The sequence below is a fragment of the Bombyx mandarina genome, chromosome 06 (genome assembly GCF_030267445.1).
Source record: "Bombyx mandarina strain Sakado chromosome 06, ASM3026744v2".
NCBI lineage: Eukaryota > Metazoa > Arthropoda > Insecta > Lepidoptera > Bombycidae > Bombyx > Bombyx mandarina.
Window position 1 is genome coordinate 7,853,774 of NC_143213.1, and position 15,528 is coordinate 7,869,301.

At 37.2% G+C, this 15,528-nt stretch overlaps 1 protein-coding gene across 23 annotated transcripts in view; it reads right to left on the bottom strand.

The window, feature by feature from the left end:
- Nucleotides 1-31: 31 nt before the first annotated feature.
- The window catches only part of LOC114239565 (uncharacterized), a 97,248-nt gene continuing 81,751 nt past the window's right edge, over nt 32-15,528 (bottom strand). For 11 of the 23 annotated variants that reach the window (XM_089728294.1, XM_089728293.1, XM_089728287.1 and 8 more), the window contains 9 exons: nt 15,189-15,441; nt 14,478-14,897; nt 13,634-13,775; nt 9,368-9,476; nt 7,109-7,222; nt 5,940-6,023; nt 4,358-4,510; nt 3,420-3,485; nt 32-2,880 (listed from right to left, as the gene is read on the bottom strand). In XM_089728294.1, the coding sequence (XP_089584420.1) occupies nt 2,709-2,880; nt 3,420-3,485; nt 4,358-4,510; nt 5,940-6,023; nt 7,109-7,222; nt 9,368-9,476; nt 13,634-13,775; nt 14,478-14,897; nt 15,189-15,441 (1,513 nt within the window). In that variant the 3' untranslated portion in view covers nt 32-2,708. The remainder of the gene's footprint in view (nt 2,881-3,419; nt 3,486-4,357; nt 4,511-5,939; nt 6,024-7,108; nt 7,223-9,367; nt 9,477-13,633; nt 13,776-14,477; nt 14,898-15,188; nt 15,442-15,528) is intronic. The other 12 variants (XM_089728288.1, XM_089728310.1, XM_089728289.1 and 9 more) reach the window with 7 other exon arrangements.

Below are 15,528 nucleotides of genomic sequence, written 5' to 3' on the forward strand. Positions count from 1 at the left end.
GTACCATTGGAGTAAAAATGAAACAACCATATTTTGATATAATATATTTCAATTGGTGTACATGGTTATGCATTACAATATTTTATCGATTGTTAATTCATTAAATTATGGCACTTAACATAAATAAAATATAACAATACATACATATTCGACAAAAAAAATGTCTAAGCGAAATAAATACATACAATACATATAAATCATTATTAATATTTTGATTTTTCGAAATAAACTTAAATTTAAATATTCGGAATTTCATTCTCAGTCGTTCGTTGCGCTTCGTGTCATGACGAAAGCCTCTTTTTTTCATTATATTTACGTTTATTTTTTTAAGAAAATAAAGTTTTAAACTCAAATTCAACTCATTGATCCCAATCTTTAAAATATAAATAAAAAAAATCTTACGTACGAAAGAAAATCGATAAAATTAACAACCTTTTGTACCTATAAGGACAACTGGCTCACCACATCTAACAAACTTAAGAACGCGCAGGATGTCATTATATAAAAACCTGTTCAACATGATTCAATAATATAAACTGTCGATAAAAACTTACTACTACTATCGACCTCGCTTAAGGTTACTGCCAAGTACATATTGGCGAGAGCTATTTTGCAGAAGCGACAATGTGTCAACTGTCTAGCGATCGCAAAGCTGCGTATCCATTCTATATTTTACACAAATGGTTGATTAAGGCATTTTAATACTTTAACGGCTATCATAAATAAATTTGTGGAAGCATCGACTATATTACTAGTTTATTTAGACGACATAATGATTACTTTGACTAATGCAACAAGCACACACATTATAATGTTTCATAATTTTAATACATACAAAGGCCACATCACATCATTCAGTCACAAAGCGATTTAATGATAATGAATACGATTATTGTTTTATACAAATGTCATTAAGGTTTCTCATCCAGAGAATTAAGCTAAATTTTAACTACGAATCCAGTCGCTAATACTAATTTATTGTATTATTTTTGATAGTTATGGTTCTAATTTGTGTCAACTTACGTCCAAATTAATTTTATTGAGATTTATCGAGTCGTGGAGCCTCTTTCATTCTTTGTTGGTAGAACGCAGTTGGCAAGTAAAAAAGGGCCGCTTTGAGAAAGCAATACTAAAAAGATACGGTTACATTTTGATTATAATACTCGACGAGCACGTCCAACTACGAGAGGAACTGTTTCGTGCTTCATTACATCATCGATATCTAAAACGTTTAATTTAATTGTAAATATAAATACAAAAATTTACATAGATAAATGGATAATGAATGAGTATTAAAATTCATTAAGCTTTCAATATAATACCATACGATACAGCTTTGCGTAAACGATTTGAGCAATGCAATACGATAAATACCAAAAATATCATTTTATCTTCGCTTCCCGGAAGCTATGATATGGCTATTATATCACAATAAAACCAGACTTAGTTTCAGATAAAAATCTGTTTAATGGATGTGCGGCGGCAGATCGACTAAGATACGAATAAGTATTCGTTTGTCGTTCTGAAAAGTACAGTGATGAGAAGGAGGATGGTGTGTTGGATGGGTGCATGCAGTTAGGTATAATAGAATGTTAAGCCCAACACCGCTTTGTCCTTGGATTTTGTGGTAAGCATCAGGAAAGGTACATAGGTGGAGGCCATGCCATTAGTAAAGAAGAAATATTAAATAGTTCACAAATCCCTGTTTTCCGCCTTTACCAGATTTTTGAGGAAGGCAGCTTGGATTGGCTGCATGCAGTTACCAAGTACAGACGTTAATACGATCCGTGGATAACTACATGATGATCGTATCGAATATATCTGATTCGTTTGAAACTAAACATTGTTTGTTGCAACGGTTAATTGCAAATAATAGCACAATATCATATTTATATTTTCCCTAAACATTTTCAACTATGAAGTAATTTGTTTACACATTAATATATTTTACAATATTCAATTATTTTAACATTATCGTTTATGATTAGACATCGATTTAACATATCAAACATCGAATACATTTTTTTATTAAATGTCTTTCTCTCGGCGGCCATAATGATTCACTAATTTAAATACACTAATATTTATTCGTTATATGAGATTTTGTCGCTATAACAACACGTATATAGTACGTATTCTATATCACATATTATCGAGACAAACAATTACCTGCTAATGATTCCGAACCGCCAGTTGGGAACGCTTTCAACATCGCCCGTGAATGTATCTGCAACTTTTGTATCCTATATATTTATATACAGTTAGTTAAGGGTTTGTCGAACCTTATCGTAAGACTAGACTTTACTACAATTCATAAACACGAGACTTCGCTTAAGTGATGTTGAGATTATGTTCGATATCGAGAGACAAGGAAACAACAAAATTAAATAAATTACACAAGAATAGAGTAGACAAAAATCGAACGAATTAAATGTGACATTAAGGTATTAAATATTTACAGTCTTTGAACATTCTCTGAGTTCACCCACTATTCGCACTGGACGCGTTACTTCGACCTAAACACAACGTAATAAAGTTCCATTTTCATATCACATTCATGAACTATTGCACGTTATCACTCAGAACCAACCGACCATAAGTATTGAGCGTCAAAACGCAACACACTTCACGTTAAATTACTTTCTCGCATTGAAGTTCATGCGTAACGGTCGCCAACACGGCTCCCATTCGTGATCAGGAGGCCAATATCAGAAATCCTCTAAGAGCACAGCATCCCTGGGTACCAGACCCTTTTGATCACCCCTGCAGCAGAGTAAGTACTGGTCGTCTACCTCCAAGACTAGCCGGAGACGTTCGCCCTCGTTGAAAGCTAGGTGACCGGAGTCAGATGGCAACCGATGCCATAACGTCCTCACGTATCTGTAACAGATATTCCTGGTCACCGTATCAGGTGTGAATTGAACTGGTTGGTTAGTGTGCGTTATACCGAAGAGAGATTTACCACAACCATTCTACTAGTATATAAGAGATTTGTTTGCAGTGAGAGCTGTAAGCGCGAGGCGATTCTTCCAGCACCGATTCCCTTGGCATGCTCGTTCAAGGCGTGTATACTTCTACTCTACAAGTGTACTCGTGTTTAGTGCATTAGGGTGTAAGGGTAGCTCTCCCGAAAATAATGCAAATGTAGCAAAAATCCATGATATAATTTTAAAACCGCAGCGGGATTCAATTAGATTATCAGTTTTTTTTTTAAATGATGTTTATCGAATGCGCTCGTTGTACTTCAAGTTTTGTACGCTCTACATTCCGGATTCGCAGAGTATTAAATTCCTAAAAATATATTATAAAATCTTAAGTTTAAATGCGGTCGTGTATTATCAAGGTTTTAGATTCGGGAGTGATCGCCAAACACCCTATAGATTTCGATTATAGTTCCCCGAGTTAACAATCAGACTTACTTGTCCACCTTTAGGGCTGTGCCACCACGAGTTCTAGTTGCAGAGGTAGAGACAGCGCGCCGTGACCTTTTAGTATCGACACAACTTATTTTAACTACGGTTGTCAATGACCAGTAGCAGCCCTATTCAAATTGTCTTTAAAAGTTACGCGTTGTCTATGGATTGATTTTTTTAGTTCAAAACGCCATCTATTGATAGCGATATGAAAGCGTTCGCCTTGGTATGTTTGTGTTGGAATCTTTCTTGATTCCGGATCGTGTTAACGTAGACCGTTGGTCACCGTTGAATGCGACGAAGAGTTCGACTTGTAACATAACCCACTGGGTTTTACATCTTCCTAATGATTCGCGATTCAAATTTTCTCTGACAGCCTGTGTGTGGAGCCAGAATTCCCATCAAGGCTACTGCTATATATGTAGGTGGGCAAAAGAAACTACATTCGCAGATCTGTATTTAGAAATTAATAATAATTTTACGAGTTTTCGGTTTGACAGTATTTTTGTGGTAGAATGTTCTCGTAGTAAAACTATTACCATAACATGGTACTTATTCTCGAATACCTTAAATATTAAAGGCTAATTTAAAACTGAAAATCACACAAATATTGGTATTTTTTTTTTGTTAATGCCATGGAATCTTCTTGTTTCTTTGAATTTTTGGAATTTATCATGGGAATAAATGATTATCATAGTAATGAGAGCGAAGGGAGATCTTCTCTTGTCTCGGAGGGCATTAAACTGCTTTCAGACTACGCTATAATATACATAGTATATAGCTCATAGCACAACAATATCGCACACCATACATTGTTATGGACACCTTCACACTGTACTGTACATTAAATTATTAGTTAAGTATACGTTGCTATACTATATGGCATTATTGTATAGCGTAGTCTGAAAGCAGCTTTAGTAGTACGTGGTGCACGTGGAACTTACTTGTTCTTGTGGTGTGAGGTGTTGGCGCTCGGGCGCGTGGCGGAGGAGGAGGCGGCGCGGCGGGGTGCGGGGGGCGGCGCGGGGCGGCCGTACGGGAGGGACGCGGGGCGCGGGGCGGCGCCGCCTGGCCACGCGCCGTCCACGCGAGACGTTCTGGAATGTTCACAGTATTGTGGATCTTATTATGATTTTACATAATAATATATGTTACAATACGGCTTGTATCCGTGGCCTAGAAAGTTTAGTGCAGTCCAGATTTCATCTCATTTTCATATGTTATTGAATTAAAAAAAAAAAGAATGCAAACGCTTTGTGTTTTAAATGAATGATAATAATAATAATACATATTTACTAAACAAAGAAAAAACATATTTCAGGTTATTAATAAAAATAGGTACCTATTTCATATAAGTACCTAATTAGGATTTCTGAAAAATTTACGGAGTGAGCATATTTTAGATAAACCGCTCCCCAAGCACATAAAATATAGCCGTAAATCTAGCTTTAAATATTTAAAACTACAAGTCCAGTGCGTGTGTAGTTATGCAACTGTCGTTCGATTCGATACTGGGGGACAATAATAATTAATATTTCTAGCACGTTCTGGCAGTTATCGATTGCACAAATATTTTTTAGAAAATTTAAACCCTTGAATTGAAATTTATTGAAACTTGAAACGAGTGGGTTTTGATAGCGACTTAACATAGCAATAAATTAGGAGCGCCAAAAATATGACTTCTTTATCAGACTAAAATTGAGATTATTTTAAAATTAATCAATTTAATATAGGTATCAGAGTGAGTGTATCTGCGAAAATGTCATAATTAAAAAAAACATAGTTAATAATATTAATATCCAAGTGTCTGGTAAGATTAAGCACTTCATCGTTAAAATGTACAGTTAATACGAAACGTTTCATGCAGATCATGCTTTTATGCAATCGGACCAGTGATTCTCAACCACTGTGACGGACTAATTTGGGCGCCACCAAATTTTACATTCAAAATTATTACCATACTATTTCACGGATTGTTCTTATCGGTTAACAAACTTTTTTAAGCTTAACGTACGTAACGTAACGTTGTTCGACGTTTCGGATACTCCAGTTATTTAACTTTTAAACTTTACTCCGTCTTTGCGGAAAAAGGGTGCGTGTACTTATGTACGCGCGTAAGAAGTTATACTTTACTTTTATTAAATTTATTTCTTTTTTATTTATTTAAATTTTAATCAATTTGCAAAAAAAATCGATTAAACAACATCCTCAAACACGCATATTGGACATCCCTTTTCTTGACATCGTATAAATTCGGTAATTCTCGGTACGGTTCGGAAAGTTCACCTGCGGCTATATTCAGACTCGCCAAGTTACGTCGGTCGTATTGTAATGAGCGATTTAGTGGGCAACTTCATTCTGTTAATTTTGTGTCACGGTGCGCGCGCATCGTAAAATTTCACTCTCATTCAAAAGGTTGAGAATCACTGATTTATTAGACAAACGGTTAATGACAACAGATTTAAATAAGGACACGAGCGGGTTTATTGTGGTCAGTAATGTTAGATCCCATCTATGTGTACATACGGCGATCTCTTAGAGTTTGTCACGTTTTTAACGTCTTTCGTTCCATCTGTCATCGCATTGGGTCTCTTCGTGTGCGGTATAATTCTGGATTGTGCAACATAAAAACCAAATATAAAAAACCATTGGTGAGGTTCTAGAACTTAAAAAAAATATGTAAATACATAAATTAATTCGATATTGATTTTAAATACAGTGCAACGTTGATATAACAAATCGGAAGTGAACAAGTAAATATTCTTTATATCAAGTAATTTAGTAAACTGAGGTTTGATATATTAAGGTTATGTTGGTTTAGCATTTGTTATAGAGATAAAAATAGTTTTATTCACCTCAACAGTATGTGTTCATCTTGATACAGCGAACAACTTCTACTAATAATGATAACACTTTTAATCAAATTACTGTATGTATTTTATATTTAAAAACAATTAGGTAGGTTGCAATTTTTCTCAAACCTATCGAGACTAATTCACATACTAATTTGAGGTGTTTACACTTTCTTTAATAGTTGAAAATTCGTTATAAAGAGGTTTTTCGCTAGAAATCTTCGCAATATAAAGGTATATTTTGCATAGACTCTTATGGACAATTAAAGGGGATAACGAAGACTTTGTTAAATCGAGGACGTCGTTATATTGAGGTTCGTTATATTAAGGTTGCACTGTATATAATTAGATAAATTTTATTACACCTTCTATTCACTAGAGAAGTGCACACCAACACCTTGAGTGGTTTAAACTAAGATATCAAATGATTGTAACACATAATATGTACCCTTATAATCAACTACAATTGTAACGCTAAAGCATATTTTAATATTTTATAATCCCAAACTATATAATAATAGAAACCGTAACCTTATTAAAAATTATTATAAGCCGTAGGTACATTGAGAAATTGTTTTTTAAGCATAAATTTTGACACCAGAAATAAAGATTATATACTTTTAGTATACAACTATTGGATTCATATTTCATGTATGTATGTATGTAATTTTTTTCGGCTCTCAATACTACTATAATCTCAAAAAAATATTTAATGAAATCTCAATCTAAAAGTTACGACATATTGATATCTATAAGTTACAGGACAAATTTGAATTCGAAACTAGACATTGTGCGTCGAATGTCAAGAAGTTTTATTAAAAAAAAAACAGTCTAAGGAATTACCTGTTGACGGTTTGTGAGGGTTTTTTGTTGGTCGTATTCGTGCGTGAGCTGGCGGGACGTTGTGTGGTCGCAGTGGTCGGTGAGGTACCCTTGCGTACTGGTACCGGGATGCCCCTTTAAAGAAAATGACCAGATGAATAGTCGTGACTCTGCCGTTTATTTGTATAAAGCCAGACTGTCGGATGACATATTGCAAGAGAACTACGAGCTGGGACACACACAGTGCATGTTTGTATCAGTCATACAAGCACCGCTCACCGTCCTTGCCGAACCCATCGCTTGCGACGAAGGGCTTCGCGAGAAAATTAACCCATAGACACAGCCCACTGAGTTTCTCGTCGGATCTTCTCAGTGCGTCACGTTTCCGATCCGGTGGTAGATTCTGCGAAGCACTGCTTTTGCTAGGGCCAGTGTTAGCAACACCTCCGGTTTGAGCCCCGACAGCTCACCTACACGCTATAGATATAACCTCTCAAGGCTATCAGCATAGGTAGGGAAAAAAACATACAAGCGATCTTTCTGGATCGCTTGTATGTTTTTTTGCCTTGACGTGCTTACCCTAGGTTGTTCACTCACTGTTGTGAATATTTTGTTTTATTCAATCTTCATTACATTCTTTTTGTCTGCCTACTGCTAGTAATCTCAAAGGGTTACACTACCGATGTGTAGACGAACTTACGGGAGACTTTACTAACATCTACCCTAGTAATAGCAGCGTCTCGCTGATCCTTTCACCATATCGGAATCGTGACCCATTGAAAAGATCCGGCGAGAAACACAGTGGGCTACATCAGGTAAACTCAACAGTTGCATAAACATTCTATCTCTCGGTTAATGAAAAGCTATTCATTATATTCATTATATTTGGCTAGTCTTTTTATTGATTGGTTTAATTCACTGTATCTAGGAGATCAGGGTCTAGCTTTAAGTATGTTATAGTTGTTTGTTTAGGCAATAGACCACCGAAGTCATGGTCAACGCCTACCAACATGATTGTTTGATTGCCGACTAGATACAGCTCTTATATAGCAACACAGAGAAACTCTATTAATCTGCACATTGGTTTCTGTAAGTAAAGATACTCAGTAACGAGGAAGAACAGAATTGGAAATCACGGTCATAAGACAATCTCATATTATAGAGTAACTAATTGCGATGAAATTTATAAGATGTAGAGTTGCTAAAACCAAGGAAGAACTAGATAGACTATTCACGTCTGCTTATTCGCGCCAACAATTAAAAATACGCTATATATTTGACAGTGAATAAAGTTCTTAAATCGAAACTAAAACAATGAGACAATTTTAGAAGATTAACGACTTTGACCTCGCATTAAAATATTTGAAAAGCAAATGTATTTTATTACGAATGTTGTAAATATATCTTTAGAACTCTTAGTCACTCTAATACGGGGGGTGTTTTGGAATCGTTCCCGAAAGCGAAAACAGGTGCTAGCCAGTGCCGCTGGTACGAAGGAATTAATAGATCGATGAAATGAATTTTAAGAACAATTTCGATGGCACAATCACGAGTCCGTTGAAATTCCAAAAACATTAGTTTAGCGAAATGTTTCGATTGGATATTTTCTTTTAAGTGTAATCGTATCAGTAACACTAACACTAGCTTCTGTCTTCGTTTCCTCACACCCTGTATGTTAAACATTTAGTCTTTCAATTTTGTACTCGTTAATGTCAGAAACACCTCGCACTGAAAAACCCCATTGGATGTTTCTTGTATTAAATTTCTGAAATAGCTTTGTTCTCCTGAATAATAACGTAACGATAATAACGGGACAGAAATAATAATACTGTTCATATGTCACGATTTTCCCGAGAAATCGTTTGACGTCATGACCTACTACAAACAAGCAAATTGGAGTTCCACATAATATCTTTATCAGATAATTCCTAACGTTTCTATTAGTGGCAAGCAGCGGTTTGGCTGTACCTGCTAAAATAAAAAAAATAAAAACAGGAAGTATTAAACTAAGTTTTTAGCCTCGTATGTCAAATGTTAAGTGACAGACTTATTCTAAATCAAATCAAATCAATTTTTTTTTATTCAACATAAATGAATGTAAACAATTGTTGAACGTCAAAAAGAACTACCGCCAATTCACAAAAACTAGCCTCCGTCCTGAGAAGAACTGGCAAGAAACTCAGCGGGCATGTCTTTTTTTTTAAACATTAGATTTTCTTTTAAATTTTTTTTTTTTTAGGTTTTTTTAAACCTATAGAACAACAATAGTAAATCACTGACCGATGCGTGTTCTTGGCGGGAGATTGCAGTGGGGGGGCCTGAGGCCGCACGGGCGACGACACCGGACGCGGGATCTTCGAGCCTCGGGCCGCGGCAGGGGAAGTCTCTCCTGGGAACGAACGTGACGTCATCATTAACAACGTGTACTTACCATTATGCTGCTAACGTAGACGTATTTGTACCTGTCTGTTTCCTCTATGAATATTACTTTTGTATTTTATACGTTGCAATAATTAGGAACGCGAAGTAATTGTGGCCTAAAGGATAGGACGGAAATGTTCATTTCGATTGACTTCCACGGTGAAGGAATAACATTGTGTAACAAAAATCAAACCTGCAAAATTATGATTTGCGTAGTTACTGGTGGTAGGACGTGTTGTGAGTCCGCACGGGTAGGTACTCACCACCACGTTCTGAAAGGTGGGGCAGCCTTTTTACTTTAAAAACTGAGCCTTAAAATTCATGTCCCAAGCTGGTCGGTGTTATTGACGTCGACGATGTCTATTGGCTCCGGTGACCACTTATTACTTTATTTTATTTTATTTTATTTTATTTATTGGGTACCAACATGTTATACATCAGCACAGAACATTACAGGTATCATATACATTGATTTCACACTAAATGCTAACACAATTACAGGTACCGACTGCATGCATAAAAAAAGCGGTTCATTATATAAAAAACAAAGAAAAACTATATATAACATTACATGAAGACCCTACATTATTACACATTCACTACCAAATATACTATTACTTAATTGAAAAAAAACTCATTGAGCAAGGCTGTAGACTTCTCGTCTAAAACTGTCAACAGTGCCAGCAAAAACGTCCAGAGAATACTTGTTATGTAAATTATTTAATTCCCCAACTAGTCTGCTGAGAGGCGCGTTCTTACCTAGGTTGGTGTAGAATCTGGGAACCCTGAACACCATCAACTTCGAAGCCCTTGTCGACGTCAGCGGCACGTTAAAGTTCAGAAGAGATAAGAGATCAGGGGTATCGTATTCTCCGTTAACAAGTTTATGCAGGAACAATAGATCGAGAGTGCGTCTCCGCTCCGAAAGAGAGCTCATGTGGAAATACTTTAACCTCGCCGGGTAACTCTGAATGGTTCTAGCAACATTGCAGGAGAAAGCAAGGTGCCACAGAAAACGCTTCTGGACCCTCTCTAACTTCTTTTTGTACACGTCGTAAAAAGGGTTCCAAGTGACACTGCAGTACTCCAGGGTGCTACGAACGTAAGAGTTGTATAGCAATATTTTTGTTTCCGGTCTAGTAAAGTCCCTGCTGTTCCGCAAAACAAAGCCGAGGGACTTGAAAGCCTTCGAGCAGATCTTCTCAATATGGACGTGAAATCTTAATTCTCTGTCGACTTCTACGCCGAGATCCCTAATACTATCGACCTCTTTTATGATGCTATGGTTTATAGTGTAGTTGTAGTAAGTTCTAGTTTTTCTTCTGGAAAAATGAATTGTATAGCATTTGGCCGGATTGAGGTCCATATTGTTGCGTGAACACCATGAAACCAGGCGGTCAATGTCGTTCTGCAGGAATATCACATCCGACGCACAATTTACAACCCTGAAAATCTTCAAATCATCCGCAAACAGATAATGTCTGCAGTGGTGAAAGCAATCACCAATGTCATTTATAAATATATTAAAAAATAGAGGACCGAGATGGGATCCCTGTGGCACGCCAGAGGGTGTCGAGAAAGGGTCAGAAAAAAAACCCGATGCTACGACCATTGATTGCCGGGCCGAGAGATATGATGAACACCAGCTCAGCAATGGCTCAGCGATGCCGTTATCAGAGAGCTTCTGCAAAAGGATCCTGTGATTCACGCGATCAAACGCTTTGCTAAAATCGGTGTACACAGCATCAACAGCCGAGCGCCTGTCGACCTCAACGGCAATTTCGTTAATGAAAGATGTCAGGTTTGTTGACGTAGATCTAGACTTTGTGAAACCGTGTTGATGAGGGCTGATTAGATTTTTGAAATGCCAAGCCAAAATCGGGTGGAGAAGTTGCTCAAAAATCTTTGCAAATACAGCAAGAATTGAAATAGGTCGGTAGTTCCTGATAAGATCCTTCGGGCCGTCCTTATGCAAAGGAACAATCAACGCCAGCTTCCAATCGCTTGGGAAAACACCGGTTAATAACGATTTGTTGTATATAAGACGCAACGGGTGAGCAAGTACTGTAGCGCATCTAGAAACAAATACTGCAGGAAGGCCATCCGAACCAGCTCCCTTATTCAGATCTAGTTTTTTTAAAGCTTTAAGTACATGTGCGTCATCAAATTGGATAACCGACAAGTAATTATTTAATAATTTTGCAACGTGAAGGGCCGAGGAGGGTAAAGAACTACTATTGTATACAGAACAGAAGCTATGGGCAAAGAGGTACCAGGGGGGTGGGTCATGATTTCGTCCAAACATCTTAGCAATAATAAAAAATAAAAAAGTTACGAGCTTATTTGATTTTCTTTGGTGAATAAAACCTTTATTTGTTGTTGAGAACAAAACCATCAGCAACACCAGGAGCAAAGCCAAGCCGCTGCCTACAGCAAAGTTCGAAGCGTACGCGTGCAAATCGGAATGAATTCACGTAAATGTAGTTCATGTTTTACGTCAATCGTTTTAAATGCCATGACGTTAATCGTCACTTTGTTTTTATAAAAAAATCTATGAATTTTAATCGACTCACACGTACAACATTGTTTGGGTTTAATGTAAAAAAACAACGCGAACATAATAGTTGAATCAACGCGGCAACGCGACGGTAGGATGCTTAAGTAACTACTGTTTGAGTAGTTGCTGTGTATTTCTTTGAATTATATTGTATTTTTTGGTTCTCTTTATGTTATTATAGACAATTCTACTTTACGTGTGCATGTCACTGAACTCCTCCTAAGCGGCTGGACCGATTTGAATGAATTTTTCTGTATGAGTTTTTTGTATGCGTTTGCGACATTTCGCTTAAAACACGACATCTATCTATATCTTAATACGTATGTATACGAGGAGTATGAAATTTTCCACACTTATAGAGAATATAGAGAAGAAGTGCACAATGCTAATTTTTTTTTTTAAATAATGCATAAAAGATACATTAAATCAATAAAGAATACATTACACACTACCATGTATTTGACACACACACATACTCTTTGTTTATTGTCAAACTTTTGTTATTGCTTAAAGTCTGTAGTCAAATTGAGAATAGGTTTGTATTGTTTATCTTTAATATTACGAGTATTTGTCTATAGTGTAGTCTTAGCGAAATATGTAACAATAGAACCATAATAATGTTGAAATTTATAATTTCAATTAATTATAGTCGAATTTCGACTACTGCGGGACCACTAGTCTTTGTAATTGGAGGAGCGTCTTATTTGATATTAGCATCAACAGTTCGATGTTTTTAATTGAACTTCAATTAAGTTTTATTCAAATAGCTGCAAAAAAAATATTTATGTAATTTTTTCACTAATTTTATTAGATCATGTATTGGGAGTTTGGTTTTTCTTGTTTTGTTACACAATATTAGTCCTTCGTAGTGGTAATCGATCGTGAAGCTTTGTTAAGGACGAATTTATTTATTAAATTTTTTTTTTTTTTTAAATGTTCGTGCTTTGGTGTTATACACAAAATAGTACACCAAAGGTTTTACCAATCGAGGTACGGATACTCTCGTGATTTATAAATCTAGATATAACTATTTAATAAATTTTATATTCAAGAAATGTTACATTAAGAGTCACTTCCCGTTAATTGAATTTAATTCATTGTGTCATAGAATTTAATGTGAAATTTGAATTAGTTTTACTTTATTCGTTGTAAAATCGTTTTTGCTACTTTAAAAATATTTCTGTTATTAAAATTCGTTGCTAAAATGATGACGATGTGCATAATCTCATTAATGAACGATTAAAATAATAAATTAGGTATTTTGTATTGAATTATGATTTATAATCTCGTGAAGGATAATTCTCATTTTCGATGGTTCTCAAATTACTACATACCTACTTATAAAACAAAGCCGCTTTCTCTGTCCCTATATCCCTATGTATGCTTAAATCTTTAAAACTACGCAACGGATTTTGATGCGGTTTTTTTAATAGAGTGATTGAAGAGGAAGGTTTATATGTATAATAACATTCATTAAATAGTGGAGAAATCAATAATAAATTACAGTTTCTGAAGCGAAGCGAGGGCGGGTCGCTAGTAAAATAATAAATGCAATTATAAATTCTTACCGGAAGGCGTGACTGGGCTCTCGGCATTACTAAGCATCTCCCATTTGAGTTGGAGGCGGCGGAACTTGCCGGTGGGCGCGTTTCCGCTTCCTCCGCTGCTCGCCGAGCCGGGCCTCCATTGTTCCTCACCGCTGAAGTCCAACTGGATATTCCATATTTCATTTAGCAGCGTTTCTTAATTAATGTATTTTTTTATTGCTTAGATGGGTGGATCAGCTCACAGCCCACCTGGTGTTAAGTGGTCACTGGAGCTCATAGAAATCTACAACGTAAATGCGCCACCCACCTTGAGATATTAGTTCTAAGGTCTCATGTAAGTACCACGGCTGCCCCACCCTTCAAACCGAAACGCATTATTGCTTCACGGCAGAAATAGGCAGGGTGGTGGTACCTACCCGCGCGGACTCACAAAAGGTCCTACCCTACCACCAGTAAATATAAGCAGTAAATATAATTGAATTCAATCAAAATTGCAATTGATTCGTGGTTATGGATTAATTTTATTTTATTGACATTATATTGGTGGCAAACATTTTATACTTTATTATTCAAAAAACGTAAAAAATTCAAAACACAAAAAAAGACATGCACCGTAATTTCAGTTAGAGATCAACTTAAACAAAATAAAAAAATAAATTGAAAAAAAAACACAAACACAAACACACATACACACATCTGTAAACACACGGATCGATAAAGAAGCGAAACGCGCAAATCATATGTTAGAAAACTAACGAAGCTGCAAGCTCAAGCTGTAACTCAACCTGCGAATGGTACGCAAACTCTAAGAAGACTACGGAAAAAGCACAACGCGCGTCGGACACGGAGCCGGGTCTCCAGTTACCTTCGCTTCGCCGCCGGGGGCTCTGGGACACGGTTTGTTAGTCTCTAAGCTATCTGTGTAGTCGTCGCTGTCGTCGAACACTAGTCTGTCGAAGGCCTGCATCAGTTTCGAGCCCAAGTGGACGCCGGACCAGCGGCGGTTCGTCTCCATTTCTATTCTGCTGTTATTCGGGCACATGTCGTGACCTATAGCGGTCGGGTTGACGCAGGACCGCGGCCTGTTCTTTTCAATGGCGGTCTTTACGTTTGCCGAATCGTTTAGCAAGTCGGGAGTCGATGGCTCTTTGTTCTTCGGCTCCCTGTGTCTCATGATGACACTGGTCTGACAGTCGTCGCTGGAGACGCCGCTCGACTGCATCGAGCGCACCAACTTCAGCAAGTTCCGTTGGTTCAGTGTTAGTGGCGGGTTAATCGAAGTGGGCTGTTAAATACATTAAATTTTTAGCGTCATGCATCATGCCTGGTCCGGTCAGAAACGGGTCTTAGTTCCGCGCGCGCTCGAGCCAAGCCTTTATTTGCATTTTACGTAAGCTGTGCACGAAACGCTATAAATATTCCGATTCATATATCCTTCGGCTTGTATAAGCACATGCAATAAACAATAAAATGCAAATAAAGCGATGTCTGCTCCGATGTGGCGCGACTAGGAGACACGGGTTACTGGTTAGATAGGTTTCCGGGCTAGATGCGGTTGTAACGTGCTCGAACTCACCCTGCTGGCGGCGCGCATTTCGTTTTCGATTCTTTTGAAGCTTCGATGGAGTTCCCTCATTTCAAACATGAGATCTAAGGAGAAGGGCAGTAGTTTGAGCGGCTCGAGGCTCGCCAGTAACGTGTCCAGGAGGGCTCGGCAGCGAGGCTCCCCGATGCACCCTGCGAGGACCAGTGAATCTGGCCCGTAATGCTTCGCGAGAATTGATTCCCGTGTTCGAACGTACGACACCCACGCGTCCACAGTCTGCGCGCTAAAACATTTTATATGCACGTGAGTGCGTCATCTAGGTAGACAGTTGCTGTTGTAGGCATATTCATAAAGGATAATAAAGTAAATA